Source organism: Balaenoptera ricei, chromosome 1 (assembly GCF_028023285.1).
Source record: "Balaenoptera ricei isolate mBalRic1 chromosome 1, mBalRic1.hap2, whole genome shotgun sequence".
NCBI lineage: Eukaryota > Metazoa > Chordata > Mammalia > Artiodactyla > Balaenopteridae > Balaenoptera > Balaenoptera ricei.
In genome coordinates, this window is record NC_082639.1 from 45,399,893 (window position 1) to 45,419,903 (window position 20,011).

The following is a 20,011-nucleotide window of genomic DNA, read 5'->3' on the forward strand; positions in this document are numbered from 1 at the left end:
CACGCGCAATCCCCACCTCTCCCTGCTCAGAGCCCTAGGCCCTCAGGTCGCCGGCCCCGGGTCCGGCCCCGCCTCCAAGCGCGACCCCGCCCCTCATGCCGGGTATCGCGCAAGCGCGCCTCCCCTGCCCAGTCTTCCCCCCGCCCCCGCCAGCCCCGCGGTCCCAAGGCGCAGGTTGCCCCCAGCCCCCTCCCTTCTCCCGCACACTCTCTGTCCCACCCTCCCTAGCTTTGTGCCGGGGGCGCGGAGCCGCTTCCCCCCTCAGCCGCGCCGCGGGAGGAGGGAGTCGTCAGCGAGGAGCTGCCGCTGGCTGCCCCAGGCAGGGGCACAGGTAGGTGGCGGCCGCGGGCTGGGCCGCTCACCGAGCTCGGGGCTGCGAGTGGGGGCGGGTGTGAGGTTTGAGGGAGGGGTGGAATGGGGGAGGGGAAGACCGAGAGGGACGGGGCTGGGGTGTGGTTGGGTGAAAGGTGTGAGGGTCTAGGGTTGTCAGAGATGGGTTTAAGGGTGGAGTTGGGGTGCTGGGGTAGTGTATGGGGGCGTGTGAGACTTGGGGTTCGGGGCCTGGGTGGGAAATGGAGCAGGATTAGCTGGGGTGGATTTGGGGAGGGACATGCGTGGGAATTTAGAGAGAAAGGGAGAACTGCAGTACTGGGGAGGGGGAAAGTGGGATTAGAGGAGTGCAAGGAGGAAAGGATCTAGGATGGGAATAGGAGAAGGGGTGGGGTTTTGGGGGCAGGGAGAAGTTGGGGCTGTGGATTGTGAAGTTGGGCATAGTGAGCCGTGAAGGAAGGAGATTTTGAAGGTTGAGGGCAGAAGACAAGGAAAAAGATGGAGAGTTTGGGGTCCTGGGAGAGGGAATCTCAGAATAGGAGGAAGGGAGGAGTACATGGTGAAGGACAGAGGAAGAGTGCATGGGGGTTAGAGAGGGTGCGGGTGGAATGGTGGTGGGGGGGGAAGGAAGGAGAGCTAGGTGGAGGTGGGCTTGCAGCTGGGCGACAGGGAGCCGCATTTCAGAAGGGATGGAAGGATTGGAAGGGCGTGAGGGTTGAGAGGTGGGGGCAGGGGAGCTGGGCGTGGGTGAAGGGGACGGATTAGGATTTTTGGTGTGGAGATTGGATTTTGTGTGAGAAGCTTAGAGTTGGCAGGTAGAAAAGCTGTGAAATGTCAGGATGTAGGAGAGACTGGCCTGTTCTAAGAGGGAAGTAAGGAGCTAGGTATGGGTGAGAAGGCAGGTGGGAAAGTGCAAGTTATATAGGACAACAGAAATGAGTTGAAAACTGGATAATGGTGGTGACCCAGAACAATAAACTTGAGATTGTTAGTTGGTTATTGGTGGTTTGGAACTAGTTTCTGTTCAGGTTTTTATGTTAGAAACTTTCTTCAGAATACTGCATTTTCAAATAAACCAAGGGTGTCTGCAGCCTTGGGATGAAGGCCATGGATTGACAGGTGTTTTCCTGGTGTGTGGATTTGGGTAATTTCTGCCCTGGCAGAGGAAGGAGGGGAGGCCTCAGTGTAGCTCTGTCCTGGCTCTGTTCCCACCAACTCTTTCTTCAGTTGTCCACTGTTTTTTTTTTATCTCCTCCCTCTCTCACCTCCCCCCCCCCCACCCCAGCTTGAGTCAGTGAATACCAGAGGGATCCAACAGGTGGGTGAGATTAATTTTTAACATTTTTTTATCCTTAAGGCTGATGTCATACTTTTATTCTTGAGAGACAGCATCATGCAGTGGAAAGAGCTTGAGCTTTCGTGTAGTATTTGTGCCATGGTATAGAATAGGCCCTGTCTCCTGAGGGGCTCCCTTATAATAGATCACTCTGTGTAACAGCCAGGCCCAAGCAAAGCCAAGTTACAGAAGCTTTGTTTGGAATTTTCTCACCTTTATGGTTCTTAACTTTGAAAGGCTTAAACATTAATTCAATTCTTAGATCATTTTATAGTACTTCACAAACTCTCAGGAAACTCCTTATTGTGAGAGTGCAAGATGCACAAATTTAGTAGTAGAAATCAAAGGTCACCAGGATTTCCTGACCATGGTCAGTTCCTCAGGTATCATAGTTGAAGAACAGAGAGCCCTTGGGGTTTCTGGACAGATGATGTGGGTTTACTCTTCAGGAAATATTTGATTTTTTTCATCATTTAGAAAGAGAACTAGCATTTGATGAGTAATTTAAAGGTAAAATATAGCCAGAACTGTGCCGTTTTTGAAAATGATCCATGGAAGCCGAGGCAGCCTGGGTAAGTGTCCTCACTTTGGTCCCAAGCTACTTGTGCCCTCTGCTGGATGGAATCAGATTTTTCGGATTTTCACCGGAAGTGGTCATCCATTCATCCATTTGTCCATTTTACTCCAAAGTTTATGGAAGACACTATTGCAGGTGATGGTTAGGGGTACTACAGATAGGCAGACCCTATTTCGTTGCCAGGAAGCTTATAGTGTGCTGATTACTTATAATATGTTATCTTCCATGGAATTTGTCTTTCTACTTTTAAAATTAAGTCATTCTTGTTTGGGGCCATACCTGGTTTGGGGCCATACTTTCTGATTTACAGGTAGAGTAGGACTCTGAATGTCCAAATCCAGAGATAAAGACCAAAAGGGATCTGCTTTATCTCCTTATCAAGATTAAACTCTGTGAGACTGAAGGGGCCAGGTGCTTACTCCTGGAAGAAAAGCTTAGAATAAGTGAAGTATCTCCTTAGCAGCAGGCACTGAATACTGGCGAGAGTATGGGTTATGAGAGCTAGCCAATTTTTTTTTTCTGGTTTTTAGATTTTTTTTTTCCTCCCTGGTAGTACCAGTAGCAATATACTCCCATCATCCTCTTTGCTTCTACCACCTGCAGAAGGGTCTGGTGAGAGGGGGAGGAGTCTGCAGCTGTTGCCTGGTAGAGGAGCTGGCTCCTAGCAACAGTATCAGCAGGCCTTGCAGCTCAGAGTACTAAGTCTGTCCTTTTGAGGTCTCACCCTTCCTCTTCATTTGGTTCAGCAAATATCTGTTGAGGATTTATTCAAGCTAGGCTCTGTGTTGGGCCTGGAAAAGAAAAGAGAGATGAATCAAGTTAAGTGCCGTGTACTCAAAGAGCTCACAGCTTTGGGAATATTAGCAAGTGAACGGACAGTACACAGTGCAAAGTGCTATGTAGAAAGAGACATTGGTGCTCTGGGAAAACCAGATAGACATGTGCACTAGTGCAGGGGTTAGGAAGTTTTCCCAGGAGAGGGATGGTGGTTGAGCTGAGTGTTTATGATAACTAGGAATTAGCTAGGTCAGGGAAGCAGAGAAGGGTGTTCCAGCCAAAGGGAGCAGGATGTGCAAAGACCAGTGAGACAAGAGAGCACAGCCAACTTACCTGGGTAGTATGGCTTAGCCAGAGAGTAGGGCATAAGGAGATGGGCAGGGAGGAGAGAGGCTCTCGGGCGTGGCAGGGCCCTCTTTTCTGATGTGCTTTTACACACATAATTATCCTCAGGAGAAACATGGATCATACTGATACCCACAAACAGGATCAGTGTTTGATCTCCAGAGACTCAGCATTTTTGATCACTGACTTGATTGATTGTTGACACTTTTAAGTGGCTTCAGAGCTACATCCTAGACCTGCATTGATGCAGAAGAAGCTGGGTTTGTTCACTCTAAAAGTCAGAGTGTTTTAGAGATAATAGTGGCTTTTTGACTTATATTAAGTTTTACCTAAAAATTGTAGCAATGATAATCATATACTTTCATTTTATTTAACGTGGCAATTTCTCGAATATTTTGAAACCTCACGGTTCCTCAGGAAAGCAAGTGTTTATTTCAGTTAACGCTTAGACCAAAATGTCACCCATATGATTGCATAAATACCCTGCTGTTTTTGATATGTTGCCTTACTTCGGAAGTGCCAGCTAACTGAAGAAGTTAAGGCACAAGAGCTAACTAAAAGCTATTCTAGCCCTTGGAAGCATCACACCTTAATAGCTTTTAGTTAGCTCTTGTGGTGGAGGTCTTTATTTGTGGATCCAAAAAACCATGTTGCCTGTGGTCTGTGTTAAGGTTTAGCAAAGGAGTAAACTTTAGTTCCATGAATATCTACTCAGGGACTATTACATGCCAGAGCACTATGTTGTTAGGGTGGATGAATTAAACATGATCCCTGCTCTCAAGGAGCTCAAATCAGCAGAACATGCCCAGAAATAAATCAGTAGCAGAACTGTGGGCCAAGTGCAATAAAGAAATGTGTGGAAGGTGCCAAGGTAGCAAGGGAGCTATTAGTTTCCAGCCTTTGTTCTGTGTGTAAACATGTTTTAAAAAACAGAAATAGTTGGACTTCCCTGGTGGCGCAGTGGGTAAGAATCCGCCTGCCAGTGCATGGGACATGGGTTCGAGCCCTAGTCCAGAAAGATCCCACATGCCTCGGAGCAACTGAGCCCGTGTGCCACAATTACTGAGCCTGTGCTCTAGAGCCTGCGAGCCACAACTACTGAGCCCATGTGCCACAACTACTGAAGCTCGCCTCCTAGAGCTCATGCTCTGCAACAAGAGAAGCCACTGCAATAAAAAGCCCGTGCACCGCAACGATGAGTAGCCCCCGCTCGCTGCAACTTGAGAAAGCCCACGTGCTGCAACGAAGACCCAATGCAGCCAAAAATAAATAAATAAAAATAAATTAATTAAAAAAGAACGAATAAATTCCACGTGTATGATTTGTAACTTGCAAATCAATAAAAAATTTTATCGGGCTTCCCTGGTGGCGCAGTGGTTGAGAATCTGCCTGCTAATGCAGGGGACACGGGTTCGAGCCCTGGTCTGGGAGGATCCCACATGCCGTGGAGCAGCTGGGCCCGTGAGCCACAATTACTGAGCCTGCGCGTCTGGAGCCTGTGCTCCGCAACAAGAGAGGCCACGATAGTGAGAGGCCCGCGCACCGCGATGAAGAGTGGCTCCCGCTTGCCACAACTGGAGAAAGCCCTCACACAGAAACGAAGACCCAACACAGCCAAAAATAAATAAATTAATTAATAAAAAAAAAAAATTTTATCATTTTAATGGCTGCATAACATTCCATGGTGTGGATGTATCATCATTTATATAATAACACCCTTGTTGAACATTTAGGTTATTTTCAGTTGTTTTGCTAATATCAGCTGTGCTGCCATGACTTTCCTTGTAGGTGACTCTTTGACCACTTCTGTGATAACTCCCTTAGAGTGAATTTTAGAAATGAGATCTGAGCTGACTTTTGAAAGATGAATAGGAGTTCACCAGATAGACAAGAAAAGGGGAAGCATAGGAGAGGGCATTCCAGGTCGAGGTAATAGAGGTAACCTCCAGTGCCAGAGTTCACAGGCAACTGGTAAACTTTGATTCCCCAAAGCAGCCACAGGGCCTGCCTGGAAGGCTCATGAAGCTCTGGGCACAGCAAGATGAAGTTACACGTTACAAATGGCATTTTAATTGGATTTGATTTCCTTGTGCCTTGCTTTTACAGTTGCAACCGAGGCAATGTCTTACTACCTCAACTCAGAAAACCACCTGGACCCAGGGCCCGTCTACGTGCGAGAAAATGGGCAACTGCACATGGTCAGTCTGGCCTTGGATGGTGTCAGGAGTAGCCTGCAGAAACCAAGGCCTTTCAGACTGTTTCCCAAAGGCTTTTCGGTGGAGCTTTGCATGAACAGGGAAGATGATACTGCACAGAAAGAGAAGACTGATCATTTCATCTTCACATACACCCGGGAGGGGAATCTTCGGTACTCTGCCAAATCCCTCTTCAGCCTCGTCCTGGGCTTCATCTCTGACAATGTTGATCACATTGATTCCCTTATTGGCTTTCCTGAGCAGATTGCTGAAAAGCTGTTCTCTGCTGCTGAAGCCAGACAGAAATTCACAGAGCCAGGTGCAGGGCTGAGGGCTTTACAGAAATTTACAGAGGCCTATGGAAGTCTGGTGCTTTGCTCCTTGTGTTTGCGAAACAGGTGGGTGTTCTGATTACGATAGTGAGTATTTTATTGGGTGTGTGAATTCTGTCAAGCTCTGGGGCTTAGTGGGCTTGGGCACTTTCCCCATCAAACAGCACTTGAGTTTAGAATTTCCATACACAAAGTGGTAGGCCATTTTGAGAAAAATCATTGTCTTTCTCCCTTCCCTTACCCTCCCAGACAACACTTAGGTTTATTTTGAAAACACTTTACAAGGATTAGTTGATTGTTACAGCTCCTCCATTAGGTAGAAAATACTCCTCTACCAACTTTTCTAGAAAGAGAAAATAGAAAAGACAAAATGTGATTTGCTAAATATCTCTTGATATGCTCTCGGGGATGTGAAGATTAGTAACCAGAGTTCCCGTCTCTATTCCAGTTTTCAGACCACTAGATATTGAGCATTAGATAAAAAGCAACTTTAGAAGAATAAGTGATTAAAATTTCAAGTGTCTTAAAGTTTGGAAATTTTCAATAAGGTCCCAACACCAGAACCAAGGTCTGTCTATTTTCTAACAAAGCAGATGTTTTCTCTTATGACCTGCCTTTGCCCATATACTTTTATTGATTTATTTAAAGTTTTTATACCACCATCGTGTAAAATGACTTTCAAGGCATCTACTAATTAAAAAGAAAAACTTGAAAAAATACACAGAAAAGAATTTAAACACAAACAGAAAAAGGTATAAAGTGGAACATAAGCCTCCCTCCCATCTCTCTCCTGTTTCCCTTCCCCAGAGGCAACTACTGTTATCAATTTCTTTTACATAATTCCAGAGATATTCTGAACATATACATGCATGTATAGCTGTCCCCTTTGTTATACAAACGGCAGCACAGTGCTCACACTGGTAGGCACTTTGCTTTCTTCACATATTTTGAAAATCATTTACCATCAATATGTGTAGATTTTTTAAATAGCAGTATAGTATACCATTATATATATCTTTATACATTTGGGAATATACTCTATAAATTGTATTCTGTTTTTTCCTCCACGTACCATTATACCTTAAGTATTTCTCACAATAGTGAAGATGCTTTTTATCCATTTATGATGTCTGCATACTGTTCCAGTGGTCAAATTGGATGAGAATAGCACTTTCATTCACATTTGATGAGCACATAAATTAATGTAGCATTTCTGGAAAGAAGCTTGGCAATATGTATCAAAAGCTTTAAAAATATTCATATCATTTGACCCATTAATTCCATTTATTAAGAGTCTGTTCTAATTTCTAATGTAATAATCAGATATGAGAACAAATACTTCACATAAGGGTGTTCATTGTAGTACTAATTTGTAATAGTGAAAATCTGAAAGCTGAATATCCAACAAGAGGAAATTAATTAAGTAAATTATAGTACATTCATATAATGAAATAGAGTATAACTTTTAAGATAATATCCAAAGATCATTTAAAATGATGTGGTAAAATGTTCATTATATAATAAATGAAAAAAATTAAAATTATATGTATGATCCCAATTTTGTTTGTAAAAAAAAATAGAAAGTTCTATATGTATTGCATATATAGGGGGGAAAAAAGAGAAACCCACTGAAATGTAATTTAGGTAATGAGATTGAAATTGGTTTTAATTTTCTTCATAGTTTTCCAGATTTTCTTAATTTTTTTCTCCAAGGAATGTGTATTACTTTTATAATCAGAAAAATATAAGAAACATTTTTAACAATCTTTTGGCTCATATTTTATTGCAACAATTACAAATAAGACAATAACTAAGACAGTGCTGCTTTATTCAGATATAAGAGTAAGATTTTTCAGTTGTGATCAAAAACTTTCCTTCTTTTGAATCCCCAGAGGAAAATAGGAAGAAGGCAGGAGATTTGGGTTGGCATTTGCAATTCTCAGCTGAAGCTGCAGCAGCAAAGGTTTTACCAGCACCAAAGGGTTCAGGTCATGGGGAAAGAGCTTGAGAAAATAATTGAAAAATAAGATAATCGTGTAGGTACAGGCACTTGCTTTGTGGGGTTGGGTCACAAAGCTGCCTGCCAAAAGGAGAAGCCAGTGTCTTTGCAACTGGGTTTCAACCCGACAAAACTGTCTCCTCCCTGTGATTTTTAATCCCACTGGTGGTCACAGGGAGGCAAGTTATTTGCCTTAAAATATCACCCTGTGTAACCGAAGTAATTATAATAGCTACCATTTAATGAGGGCCTATGACATGCCGTTTACTTTTGGAACATTTTTTCTGATTTTCTTAATAGTCCTTAAAGGAAGTGATCATCAGCTCCATTTTCTAGCTGGAGAAATTGAGGCTCACAGAGGTTAAGTAAGTTTCTTAATCATACAAGTAATTAGCATTGCTAGAATCCAAACTCAGGTCTGACACTAAAATATCTGTGCTGTTTCTGTTGCTTCTCCACTACACTCTGCTGAACTTTTTAAGGGGCAAGTTGGAAGACTAATTTTGAGCGAGACCCTAGAACTTCAATTACGTCCTAGATAAGCATGTAGTAGTGTCTGTGGTTTTGCATGTTCATTTCTCAGCCTCGATTTTTGTGATGTTTGTTAATCATGTTATCCGTTGTTGTGTCCTTCCCAGATAACCCTTGTTTCAGAATTACTAAATATCTTTTGGTTAACTGATCAAAGGATGTGTGTTTTCCTTTCTGTAATTGCCAGTAATTCCCCAAATTCCCATTAACCCACTTCAACTCTGTGATTGGAAGATGGAAAACAGCAGCTTTATTTACAATGCAATTAAAATATGTCTGAGTAAATAAGGCTCATTTGTGTACCCAGCTGAGCTCAGTCACCAGGCAGCTTAGAGGGGGTATCAGTGCCCCAGGCCATCTGTACCCAGCAGTCAGGCCAGCGATCAGCTTCAGTACATCTTATTCTGATTGGAAGTAGGAAGAAAAGAGATCTAACTCCCTTCTTGTCCTTGGATTATTCAGTGCTGTTTTTGGTAATTATGATTCTGGCCACAGTAGAGAAATGTGAACACTTTTAAGTGTAACCCCACTGATCCTAGCTTACCATCTCACTGTGGAAACTTCTAGACATCCATGAGAAAAGTGGATGAGAAAGGCATGCTCTTGCCCACAAGCATTTCCCTGTTCTCTTAGACTCCTCTCCTGTTTCCTGTCACTTCTAATCCCTTTTCATTTTTTCTCACTGACATCATATGAAATAGATGGACAACTAGAAAGCAGGGTGGAGGCCATAGCCTGGGCTGTGCAGTGTCTTTTTGATCTTTTCCTCTCCAGAGGCCTCCTGATACTTCCCGATAGCAGTTTGGCAAGATGCCCCAGTGTAATTAAAGTGTTCATGCTCACAGGTTTGCCTTAATAACCGTCTAGTTTAGAGTGAGTTCTTATAATAGTCATGCTGCACATACTTTCGGAGTAAAGTTAGCAGGATAACAGTGGCACAGTGACGTGGGCAGCTACTCAAACTTGTGTTTGAATAGAAAAGATAAAACCTGACTGTCAAATATATCTTGGTATGTTCTTGGGGATGTGCAGGTTAGAACCTAGAATTCTTGGCCTGTTCCAGTTTTCAAAGCACTAGATACTGAGCATTAGATAAAAAGCAACCTTAAAAGAATGAGTGATTAAAATTTTGAGTATCCTAAAGTTTGGGAATTCTCTGATAAAATCCCAGCACTGACACCAAGGTCTGTCTGACTTCTAACAAAGCAGATTTTTTCTCTCGTGCCCTGCCTTTGTTCATATGTTTTTATTTAAAGTTTTTATTCTACCATCACGTAAAAAGATTTTTAGCTTAAAAAATTCAACCTGTGCCTACATAGTGATCAGTAAAGTCTGCTTATTACATAGTACCTTGTCCTGATGGAATGTTGATGTGTCACAAAGCCACAAACAGTGATGTTTTAAAAGAAGGAAAAGAAAAGCTGTTGATTGCTCTCCACGCCCCGCAGATATCTGGTGATTTCAGAAAAACTCGAGGAGATTAAGTCTTTCCGGGAGCTGACCTGCCTGGATCTATCCTGTTGCAAGCTTGGAGATGAGCATGAACTTCTAGAACATCTCACCAATGAGGCCCTGTCTAGGTATTGACCTGCCACCATTTGTAGATGAATTGTTTAGTTTCTTTTTTTAAAGGATGATCCAATGGGATCATCTTGAAGAATGTTGATTACTTCCCAATCCTGTGTTTATTTGCTAATTTTTTTTTCTAAAACGATTCAATCTCCATTTACTTGGTACAAGCAATATAGATTGGACAACTCTTAGGAAAGTAAGTCACTAGGTTCTTTACCTAAATAAACTTTATTTCAACATATAGTACTTGACGCTACCTGCGTTGAAAAATGATTTTGCCCTGGTTTATTCTAGCAAGAGATGAGAAGTTATACAATTTCCAGTCATTATCATTTTCTATTTTAACTGCCAATGAACTATAAATTATTTAAAAAGTGAACTATTAAAAGACAGACAAATAAATCCTTTTCAAGAACCATAATTTAAAGAAATCATCCAGTTCACACCATTCACAAATAATCCGACTGATCTCAGTATGGCCAGCAGAGAGAAGGCCAGATGGATTCCTTTGTGGTTTAATAAACACCCAGAAGGATAACAGTACTACAAACCTGAGTCTAACCTGTTTCTTGGGGCCTGCCTAGGACAGTGACACCTACGTACTGCCCTGTACAAATGTTTTTTTTTTTTGAATTTTATTTTATTTTTTTATACTACAGGTTCTTATTAGTTATCTATTTTATACATATTAGTGTATACATGTCAATCGCAATCTCCCAATTCATCCCACCACCAGCACCACACCCGCACCCCCGCCACTTTCCCCCACTCGGTGTCCGTACGTTTCTTCTCTACATCTGTGTCTGTATTTCTGCCCTGCAAACCGGTTCATCTTGTACAAAGGTATCTTTGTACAAGGTTAGTAAAGGTTCGGATTTCTTGCGTGGGGGACAGTGGAACACATTAATAACACCAGTTACAGGTTAGCTGAATGGATTGGGTTATGTCTGTACCTTATAAACTCAGTCTGAAATCGGATTTATAAAATAATTAGAATGAAAGAATTGTGCTTTGCATAAAGAATTCTCAGAGGAGTTCTTTAGCAGACTTTCCCAGTATATTTAGAGTGGTTTTGGTTTTCACACAGCATTTGTCAGGAATGCAGCTTTTGTGATAAACAAGTGTATTTATATCCGTAATGAAGTCCCTGTTTACCTCATTCCACCATATACCTTTAGTGCCCTCTGCCATCTGAGACTAGTACTACATGACACTTTGATCTGTAAGTTAACCCTCACTTAGCAACTGAAGTAGCACCAAAAGATCTTTAACTCTGTTAAATGCATTATGTGTGAAATAGCAGAGGTTAGAAGATATATTTTTGAATGAAATTTATGAAAGTATGTTCTCATGACTAGACTTTCTCAAATGGTCTTTAAGCAATTTACTTATGGACTTTGTTTTCTAGTGTAACTCAACTCCACCTGAAGGATAATTGTTTATCTGATGCTGGGGTGCGGAAAATGACGGCACCAGTTCGAGTGATGAAAAGAGGCCTTGAAAATCTAACATTATTAGATTTATCTTGTAAGTTTTATTAGAAGTTATAGATGATTAATGTTGGAAGAATAGACTTAGAAATCATTTAGTTCTTCCCCTTTGAGAGGTGATAAAATTGAGGGGAGGTGACTTTCTTAGGTGCCACAACAAGTTAATGGCAGAGCAGGACCTAAAGCCAGAGGCTCTTGACTTCTGGCCAAATACCTTTCCTGGCATGGTGCCACCTCTCTAAGGTAGTAAAAGCCCTTACAGATTCACCCATGCCGCTTACTCTCTGCAGACAGAGCAACCTTTCATCATATTCACAGCATATATAAAGGACGTTTGGCTCATTTTTACTTTCTTTGAGTTGCTGATCCATAGTGTCTGTCAGCTAGGTCATTTTTTATCAATAATTGCTTGGTGAAAATCAGGATGAAATTCACAGTTTTGATAACTTACTCAGAATGAGCCAGTTATTGACTCCAGTAATAGAAAGATGGTAAGATCATTTATGATTTAACTGAGCATTTATTAAATATGTGGCAGGATGGTATGGTGTCAAAAAGATAGAAGGATCAGGGGTTTGAGGCCAGAGGACACTCCTTGCTCTGCTACTGTGTGCCCTTGCGCAAGTTATTTAACCTCTCTGAGCCTTGGTTTTGGCTTCTGTGAAATGAAGATAATAATGAATGCCCTCCCTTCCTCCCAGGGAAGTGTATTCATTTAACAAATATTTTGTGAGTGTCTACGATGTGCCAGGCACTGTGCTCATGGTCTTTAGGACTCAGTGCTAAATGCAGTACTCTCCGACATGAGAAGGTGATATGTAAGAAAGGATTAAAAAAAAAATGCAGGTTAGTGAGACATTAATAGTCTCTGTGCCTCAGTATCCTTGAAAATCTTTTTAAAATAAATCTTTTACTTTGGAGGTAAAATGGCTGTGAACAAAGTCTAATATACCATTCTGATACATGTTTATGTATGTTGTTTTCATATGGTTCCAAATTAAACCCTTTGGAATAACTATCTGTTTCATTAATTTTTCTGCTAACCCCCAACTCCTAGAAAGTTAAAGCTATGAAGGATCTTAAGGATCATCTAGTGTGGCTCCTTCACATTACAATAGGAAAGATAAGATTTCTATATTCAATTTACTCTGAAAAGCTTATTTACTCAGTATTTTCTATTTTATCATTGTTTGGCCTTTTTTCCTGAGCTTATTGTTGGCATTGTAGCAATACTTATAACTATAACAGAATACTATCTATGTTTTGACATTTAGGTAACCCTGAGATCACAGATGCAGGGATTGGATACCTCTTTTCTTTTAGAAAACTAAACTGCTTAGATATCTCTGGGACGGGACTCAAGGTAAGACTTCTACTCCCTTCTCTTACTTTTCCAAACTTACAATTTGATATTTTGCTTCTGCTAATTGACATTTAGAAAGGACTGGTATCTGTGATGGTGTTTATTTCCTACTGAAAGCAAGTAAGAGTTAACCAGATGTGTGTGCATTAGTGTTCTGGTTTTCCCTTACTAGGACGTCAAAGCTGTCAAACACAAGCTTCAGACCCACATAGGTCTCGTTCACTCCAAAGTGCCTTTGAAGGAATTTGATCACAGTAACTGCAAGACAGAGGGCTGGGCTGACCAGGTAAGGCAGATTTTTCTCCCCTACAGTTAATGTGGCTTCATTTTAATTCCAAGTGTCTTATTCAACACTTGAAGAAATGTTAATCCTCTTGGTATTCCTTGGCTGAATTGTCGTCTTCAGTCAGATCCGAGACACTGATGGCCTTGTAACTAACCCAGTTACTTAAGAAAAGGTGTTAGATGCCAGTCCTTAAATCTCATGCTCTGTTTGGTAGATTGTGCTTCATCCATATGGGACCTAGAAGAAAACGCCTTCTTATAAATGACTCAGAAAATAAATGAATTCTTGCTTGCTATGCAAAAAAGCAGTATGACCCAACTTCACAAGGACAGATTCTCTTAGCAGTGTGTGTATACTGGAAAGAGAATAAATCACACTGATAAGAATTCAAATCTAACTCTTTCCCTTTTTGGGGGCAAATTTCTTAACTCTTAGAGCCTTAGTGAAGAAACATCTTTTTTTATCCTGAGCTCTCCCATTTTCTTTCTTTCTTTCTTTTTTTTTGAAGTTTTAAAAATTTTATGTACAAAGAACTAGGACTGTTTCTTTGGAAAGGTAGATGTCCTGGATGAACCATTCAAGGAAGTTCGCTTAGTCCAACTCAGTGAAGCCGATATCCTCCGAGTACTGGCAGAAACACTGGTGACACGTATTGAGGCCATATTTCCAGATCAGACCATGCTAGTTTGAGCAGACTGAGCCCTTCCATTTTCAGCTTCTTAGCTGCACTTTGATGCTCTCTTGTCTTTTTGATGGTCTTCCTTAAGTTGGTAAAATACAGACTTAAGTAGAGAGTCAGAAAGTAACCAAGTAGTAGAGCACCAGTAGATGCCAGCCTCCCTGTGGCTGGTGCCTTTCTCCTTCAGACACTTTAAACCAATGTTTATTGGTGGAGGCCTAGAGGACCCACCAAACTTTTTGTTCTGGATCCCTCCTTGGCTCCAAGCAATAATGCATGGTGGTGGACCTAACCAACCACCTGATTGTAGCATCACCTCTCTATAAGTAAGCAAGAAGGGGTGCTGGTGAATCAGTGTTTCAGAAACACTTTGAAGTTTGTGAAAATGCATGCTGAAATCATTAACAACAGTTCATTGCCAGACAAAGTTTATAGTGCCGGAAGAATCCTAGATACATCCAGTAGACTTGGGACAGGTGTGGGATGGTCTTACAAGGACTTGGTGTAGTTTGGTTATGGTAGCAGGTGACATGGTGGAAAGAGCATAGGCTGTAGGGTCAGAGGCCTGAGTTGGGATCCTGGCTCAGCAACCCAATAGGGATACGACTTAGGCAACATTGAGTCTCTGTTTATTTATCTGTAAAATGCAGAAACCAGGACCTTTCTTGCAGAGCTAAGGATGAAGTAAAATACCTAACAGCCTGGACTGAAAGCACCATGCAATCTCAGCTGGGCCCTAGGACTTGGCAGCAGTGCTTTATCTATCTTTTGTTGATCCTTATTGAAACTGTTTCAGGCCGACTCCATCCTCCTCCTGCCTCATTCTCAGCAGGTGACACAGAAAAATGAGGCCATCTAACAGGAGTCCATTTACTTCCCTTTGTCTCAAAATTTCTCCAATTCTGCAACATACCCCACTTCCCTCCTATCTAAGGGAACAGGTATGCCTCTTTATTCCAGTGATAAGCCCTTTAGTGGCTTCTTTTCCTTTCAGTTCTGTTCCCTAAGATCTCCAGCTTACTCTGTGATATTTTACTAATAATTATTTCTCCTCTACTGCCCCACCACATCTTCAATCTCGCTCTCTGTCAGCCATTTTCTTTCTGTGTATAAACATGTTACTTCTATTCTAACATGTTCTTCATCCCCCATTGCGATTGTGAGTTGTTTTCTTTTCTTATCTTCCCACCTCCTCACTGCCTACTCAGTTCTTAAGCCCTTGTAAGCTAGTTCTGGCCCCCACGGCTCTGCTGCAGGTGTTGTCTTGAAGGTGGCATGTGATCTCATTCTTCACCTTCCTTGGCTTTTCTGCAGTTCTGATATAAACATGCATGCCTTATGCTTTTTCTCTCTGGCCTTCCTGCTCAGTATCCCCTAACTTTCTCGCTTCTCCCTTTAGCTCTTGCTGATTCCTCATTTCCTCTTCTCTTCTCTTCTATCTCCACCCACTGTCCTGGTGATCTGAACTGTTCTCAGAGCCTTTACTGTCCCTGCGGGAATGATATCACCTTCTCTTACACGTTAGACCTGTTCCTAAATATTCACCATAAATCTCTGCCAGGCACCTCAAATTCAGCTTGTCCAGAACCAGGCTTGTCTTCTTCCCCATCCCCAAACAGCTCTTCCTAATTGACATTCTTATTTCTGTTAGTAGAAGCACAGTTTTCCTTATTGTCCCCTGAGCCACCAGATTCAGTTCATCTTAGCATTCTTTTAGATCTGTCCCCATTTTCCATGCTCAGGGAGGTATCATAGAGGGGATGACAACTAAGATTTATTGAGTGCTTTGTATATTCCAGACACTGCTAAACCCTTCATGTATGTTATCTCATTTAATCCTCACAACCGCCCAGTGGGCTATGTACTATTATTATTCCCGATTTTACAGATGAAGAAATTGAAAGACAGAAATTAAATCACTTGCCAAGGGTCCCCTGGCTAGTAAGTGGTGGAACTAACTCTGGAACGATATTCTTAAACTATATGTTGTGCTGCCTCTGTGACCTGAAAATGTTTGTATTGACTTTCTTTTATGATCATTTCATTGCATACCATGAGAAGTGTTGAATTTAAAGTTCTTGCTACTTGTGCTATATGTGAAATAATTGTTTACTTTATGTGTAGTTTATACTAAACCAAATTTTCAAAAGAATTTGTAGTAGCTTGTAATAAAAATATATTTGTAGCAGTTTAAAAAAATGGAAACTGATCATGAAGTGTCATGAGAATATGGAAACATGGTCCTTTCACACACGTACAAGAGTGAGTTATGGTTGGTATAGTTTAAGGCATGAAAGTGAGTCTAGGAATGTGTGAAAAGTATTATGACTAAGGTTTTAAATTTTAGTATTTAGTTTAAGGATATGCAGTTTATTTCTAGATTGGAATAGAGATGAAAATAGGGAGTCAGCTTTGTAGATTTTTTCTGAGTCTTGCAAATATGTATATCCAGCATGTTTGTATTCTGACCAACTCATGCCTTAAAACAGAAAATCCAGACTTGACTTGGTTCTTTTTCTTATCACCATCATCTGAAGTAAGATTACCACGGGGGTTTGTGTTTATGGAAAGAGAGGGGTGGGGAACAAGGAAGTCTTGAGATTAAAAGCTTGAGATTTTGTTTGGATTCAGATCTTTCCAAATACATTTTAGATTGTTCTGCAGTGGGAGCGTGTGACTTCGGAAGCTGTGAAGCCACGAGAAACCTCGGAGCCTGGAACAGCAGCTCAGCATTTCTGTGAGAAATTCCCTTTCCTTTGGAGTGTTTTGCCCTTAGGTTATTTGCCCTTAAAGCGCTTAGCTCATCTTCACTCAGTGGGAAAATTAATTATGATAGCATTGACTTAATTAGATCACTGAGACTTGTATTCTGTCAGCACAGCTTACAGTGTAAGTTCACACTTAGCTTTGAGTACCAGCACCAGGGAAATAACTTACTAAATGTATGTATGTATGTACATATGTGCTTATTGATATCCCATCTTGTTCCAGAAAAGATTTGCAGTGGTACAAAAGTAGATAGATACAGAACATTAAAAAGGAATTAAAGTGTAGCCAAAAGGGACAAGCCACGCAAGTGTCCATTGACAGATGAATGGATAAACAAAATGTAGCATTTACATACAATGAAATATTATTCAGCCTTAAGGAGAAAGGAAATTTTAACACATGCTATAACATGGGTGAAATTTAGAGGCATTGTGCTAAGTGAAATAAGCCAGTCAAAAAGACGAATGTTGTATGAGTCGTCTTACGAGATTCCTAGAGTGGTCAAGTTCATAGAGACAGAAAGTAGAATGGTGGTTGCTGGGGACTGAGGTGAGGAGTGGTAGGGAGTTATTGTTTAATAGATACCAAGTTTTAGTTTCCGGATACCAAGTTTTAGTTTCGCCAAGGTGAAAAAGTTCTGGAGGTGGATGGTGGTGATATTTGCACAACAATGTGAATGTACTTAATGCCACAGAACTATACACTTAAAAGTGGTTAAAATGCTAAATTTATGTTATGTGTATTTTACCGTACTTTTTTCTGTAAGGAGTTAAAGGATGAAATCGAAGTGAAGGAAAAATAAAGGTAGAAAAATAAGAAAAATTCAGGGCAAACCAAAAACTATAGGATAAGGTTGTATCATTTGCTAGAGTTGTGCCGCAAACTTGACTGTTTTTAGAAGACAGTCAAGTCCAGATTTTGAGTAATGATAGCTGACATTTTTCGAGCTTTTACTATTGTGCCAAGCATTGTGCTAAGCACCTTATATTACTTTATCTTCACATCACCCTTATGAAATAGGTTTTATATCCCTCTAAAGATGAGAAAACTGAATCTCAGACAAGTCACTTGCCCAAGGTCATTTATCCAGGAAGTGGCAGATATGAGATTTGAATCCAAATCTGTGATACTCTAGTGTGAGTACATACCTTCAACCTGTGCTGGTGCATTTGCTGTAAGTTACTTTACAGGGCACTCAAAAGGGAATAAAATTAATCCAAACCTCACCCTGTTTGGGCCTCTTATCACTTCCCTTGGATCATCTTTCTGGACTTAGGCAACCGTTAGCAGCGGCGTAGGAAAGCTCATTGCCCTTCCGTCTGTCACCCTTACAGATGGGAAGCGGGCTCGAACAGAAGCCCCAGTGAAGTGTCACCTGGCAGATGCCCACATGAATTCTTCTGAGAAACTCCAGTTCTATAAAGAGAAAGCCCCAGATTGCCATGGACCACTGTTGAAACACGAAACCCTCTCAAGCCAGGAGTCAAAGAAGAGCAAGAAGAGAGCTTTTGAGGAGCCAGAGAAGGAACAGAGCAACTCTTCACAGTCTTCAAAGCAGAAATATGTGTGTCTTGCTGTGGAAGACTGGGACTTGTTAAATTCCTATTGATTGGCAGATATAAGTTGACCTTTTTTCCCTCCAACTCTAATGTACGAGGAAAGGGGGCTGATGATGTTTTCCTTTTTGTTTGAATTTACCTATGGCATTAGCATAGCAAGCGGATATTTCTACTTTTGTGGTGGGGGAGGGGAATGCTATGGAAGTATGTAATAATTTCTAATGTATATTTTCAATACATAATAATTTTTTCAAATAAACGTTTTTGCTGTCCTTAGGTTCTCCTTGTGAAAAATAGACTGGAGCCACAGGAAGTAACACTTTGGTTTGGGACGAAGGCCATGTGAACTAACAAGGCAGCTTAGCGTCATTTGTTACTACTCCAGTTTGGCCCAGCCTCAAGTTAAGTGAGTTGTTTAAGGTCTGGAGCTTATAAGAACCAGAATTTATATTTCTTTCTGTCCAGTTGTAAAGCCCACTCTATTACATTGCCTTCTTACATAATAGTTACCATTCATTAAAATCTCAAATATTAGGTCTATTAAGTAAACCACCAAGAATCTTCACAATAGTCCTGCCAAGTAAGGATTATCACCTCCATTTATCAGATGAAGAACCTGAGACCAATGACTCACCTTAGACCAGTGCTTCTCAAGCTTTATTGTGCATGCAGATCACCTGGGGATTTTTTTGGCCACGCTTCGTGGTTTGTGGGATCTTAGTTCCCCAACCAGGGATCGAACCCACGCCCACTTCATTGGAAGTGAGGAGTCTTAGCCACTGGACCTCCAGGGAAGTCCCCTGGGGATCTTTTTGAACTGTAGATTCTGATTCAGTAGATCTGGAGTTGGGCTTGACATTGAACATTTCTAACAGGTTTCCAGATGATGCTAGTGCTTCTAATTTGTGGGCTGCACTTGGAGTAGCAAGACTCTAGACCTTCATTGTCCAGTACCGTGGCCCCTACTCACATGTGTCCCCTGAACACATGAAATGTGGCTAGTCCAAATTGAGATGTGCTGTAAAATGCATACTGGATATCAGATGTCAGAGTCCAAAAGTATGAATGAAAAAAATCTCCATTTTTAAGTATTGATTACATGTTAAAATGGTAATTTGGGGGTTAAAATATTAATTTCATCTGTTTTTGTTTTTCTGATGTGGCTACTACAATATTTACATGGCTTGCATTCGTGATTTGCCTTATATTTCTGTTGAACAGTGCTGCTCTAGACCATATTCCAGCCATAAAAGGTGAGCTTAAAGCAAGACTTACTGGCAAGTAAAAGGAAGGGAGAGAATGCCTCGAGGAATTAAGAATATCGGTGTGATAGATTTGACATCTGGAAATGCTCTGGAGTTTAACCAAGATTTTAATAAAAGTAGATCTTGGATCTGATATGTGTTCTATTTGCTATTCAGAGCTAGTCAAGGTGCTACTCTGTAAGTGTGGCCTGTTGCCCAGGATCATGTCAAAAGTTCTGATTTTTGAAATTTATCCAATGAAAAAGCAGATTCAGTGCAGATTGTTTTTTGTTGTGGAAGTAGAGTTGAGCTTTAAAATGTCATTTGGGTGAACAGGAGCACAGCTTGCCAAATTCCTAGTACAGACAGCCTTACTTGTCAAACTTAACATATATTGTTAGTCAAACCTGAGTCTAATTTGATCACCCCCCGCTATCACCACCCCCTTGTTGCTGTGGTGCAGTGCTGTGTCAGAAAGTGGCATCTGATTACTCTTCAAACATCCCACCTGTTCTGATCATTTTGGAGGGCAAATCTTCCTTCAAAGCAACTTACGATTACTTCTCTTTTATAAACACAGTATACTTTTGAAGCTAAGATTTCATTTTCTTTAATCCTTTTTTTCTT

At 41.2% G+C, this 20,011-nt stretch overlaps 1 protein-coding gene across 3 annotated transcripts; it reads left to right on the forward strand.

The window, feature by feature from the left end:
* The first annotated feature begins 55 nt into the window (after positions 1–55).
* Positions 56–19,538, forward strand: LRRC42 (leucine rich repeat containing 42). Of its 3 annotated transcripts, none has more exons than XM_059922949.1 (8): positions 56–331; positions 5,472–5,958; positions 9,871–10,002; positions 11,403–11,521; positions 12,759–12,847; positions 13,020–13,133; positions 16,477–16,549; positions 17,916–19,538. In XM_059922949.1, exons 2-8 carry the CDS (start codon positions 5,486–5,488, stop codon positions 18,188–18,190), a joined length of 1,275 nt encoding a protein of 424 aa, XP_059778932.1. In that variant the 5' UTR covers positions 56–331; positions 5,472–5,485; the 3' UTR covers positions 18,191–19,538. The 3 variants fall into 3 exon arrangements, with proteins under 3 accessions (XP_059778932.1, XP_059778913.1, XP_059778922.1); XM_059922930.1 differs by having other exon boundaries at positions 59–331; positions 16,465–16,549; XM_059922939.1 differs by lacking the exon at positions 56–331 and adding an exon at positions 1,620–1,648 and having other exon boundaries at positions 16,465–16,549.
* The last annotated feature ends 473 nt before the right edge of the window (positions 19,539–20,011 follow it).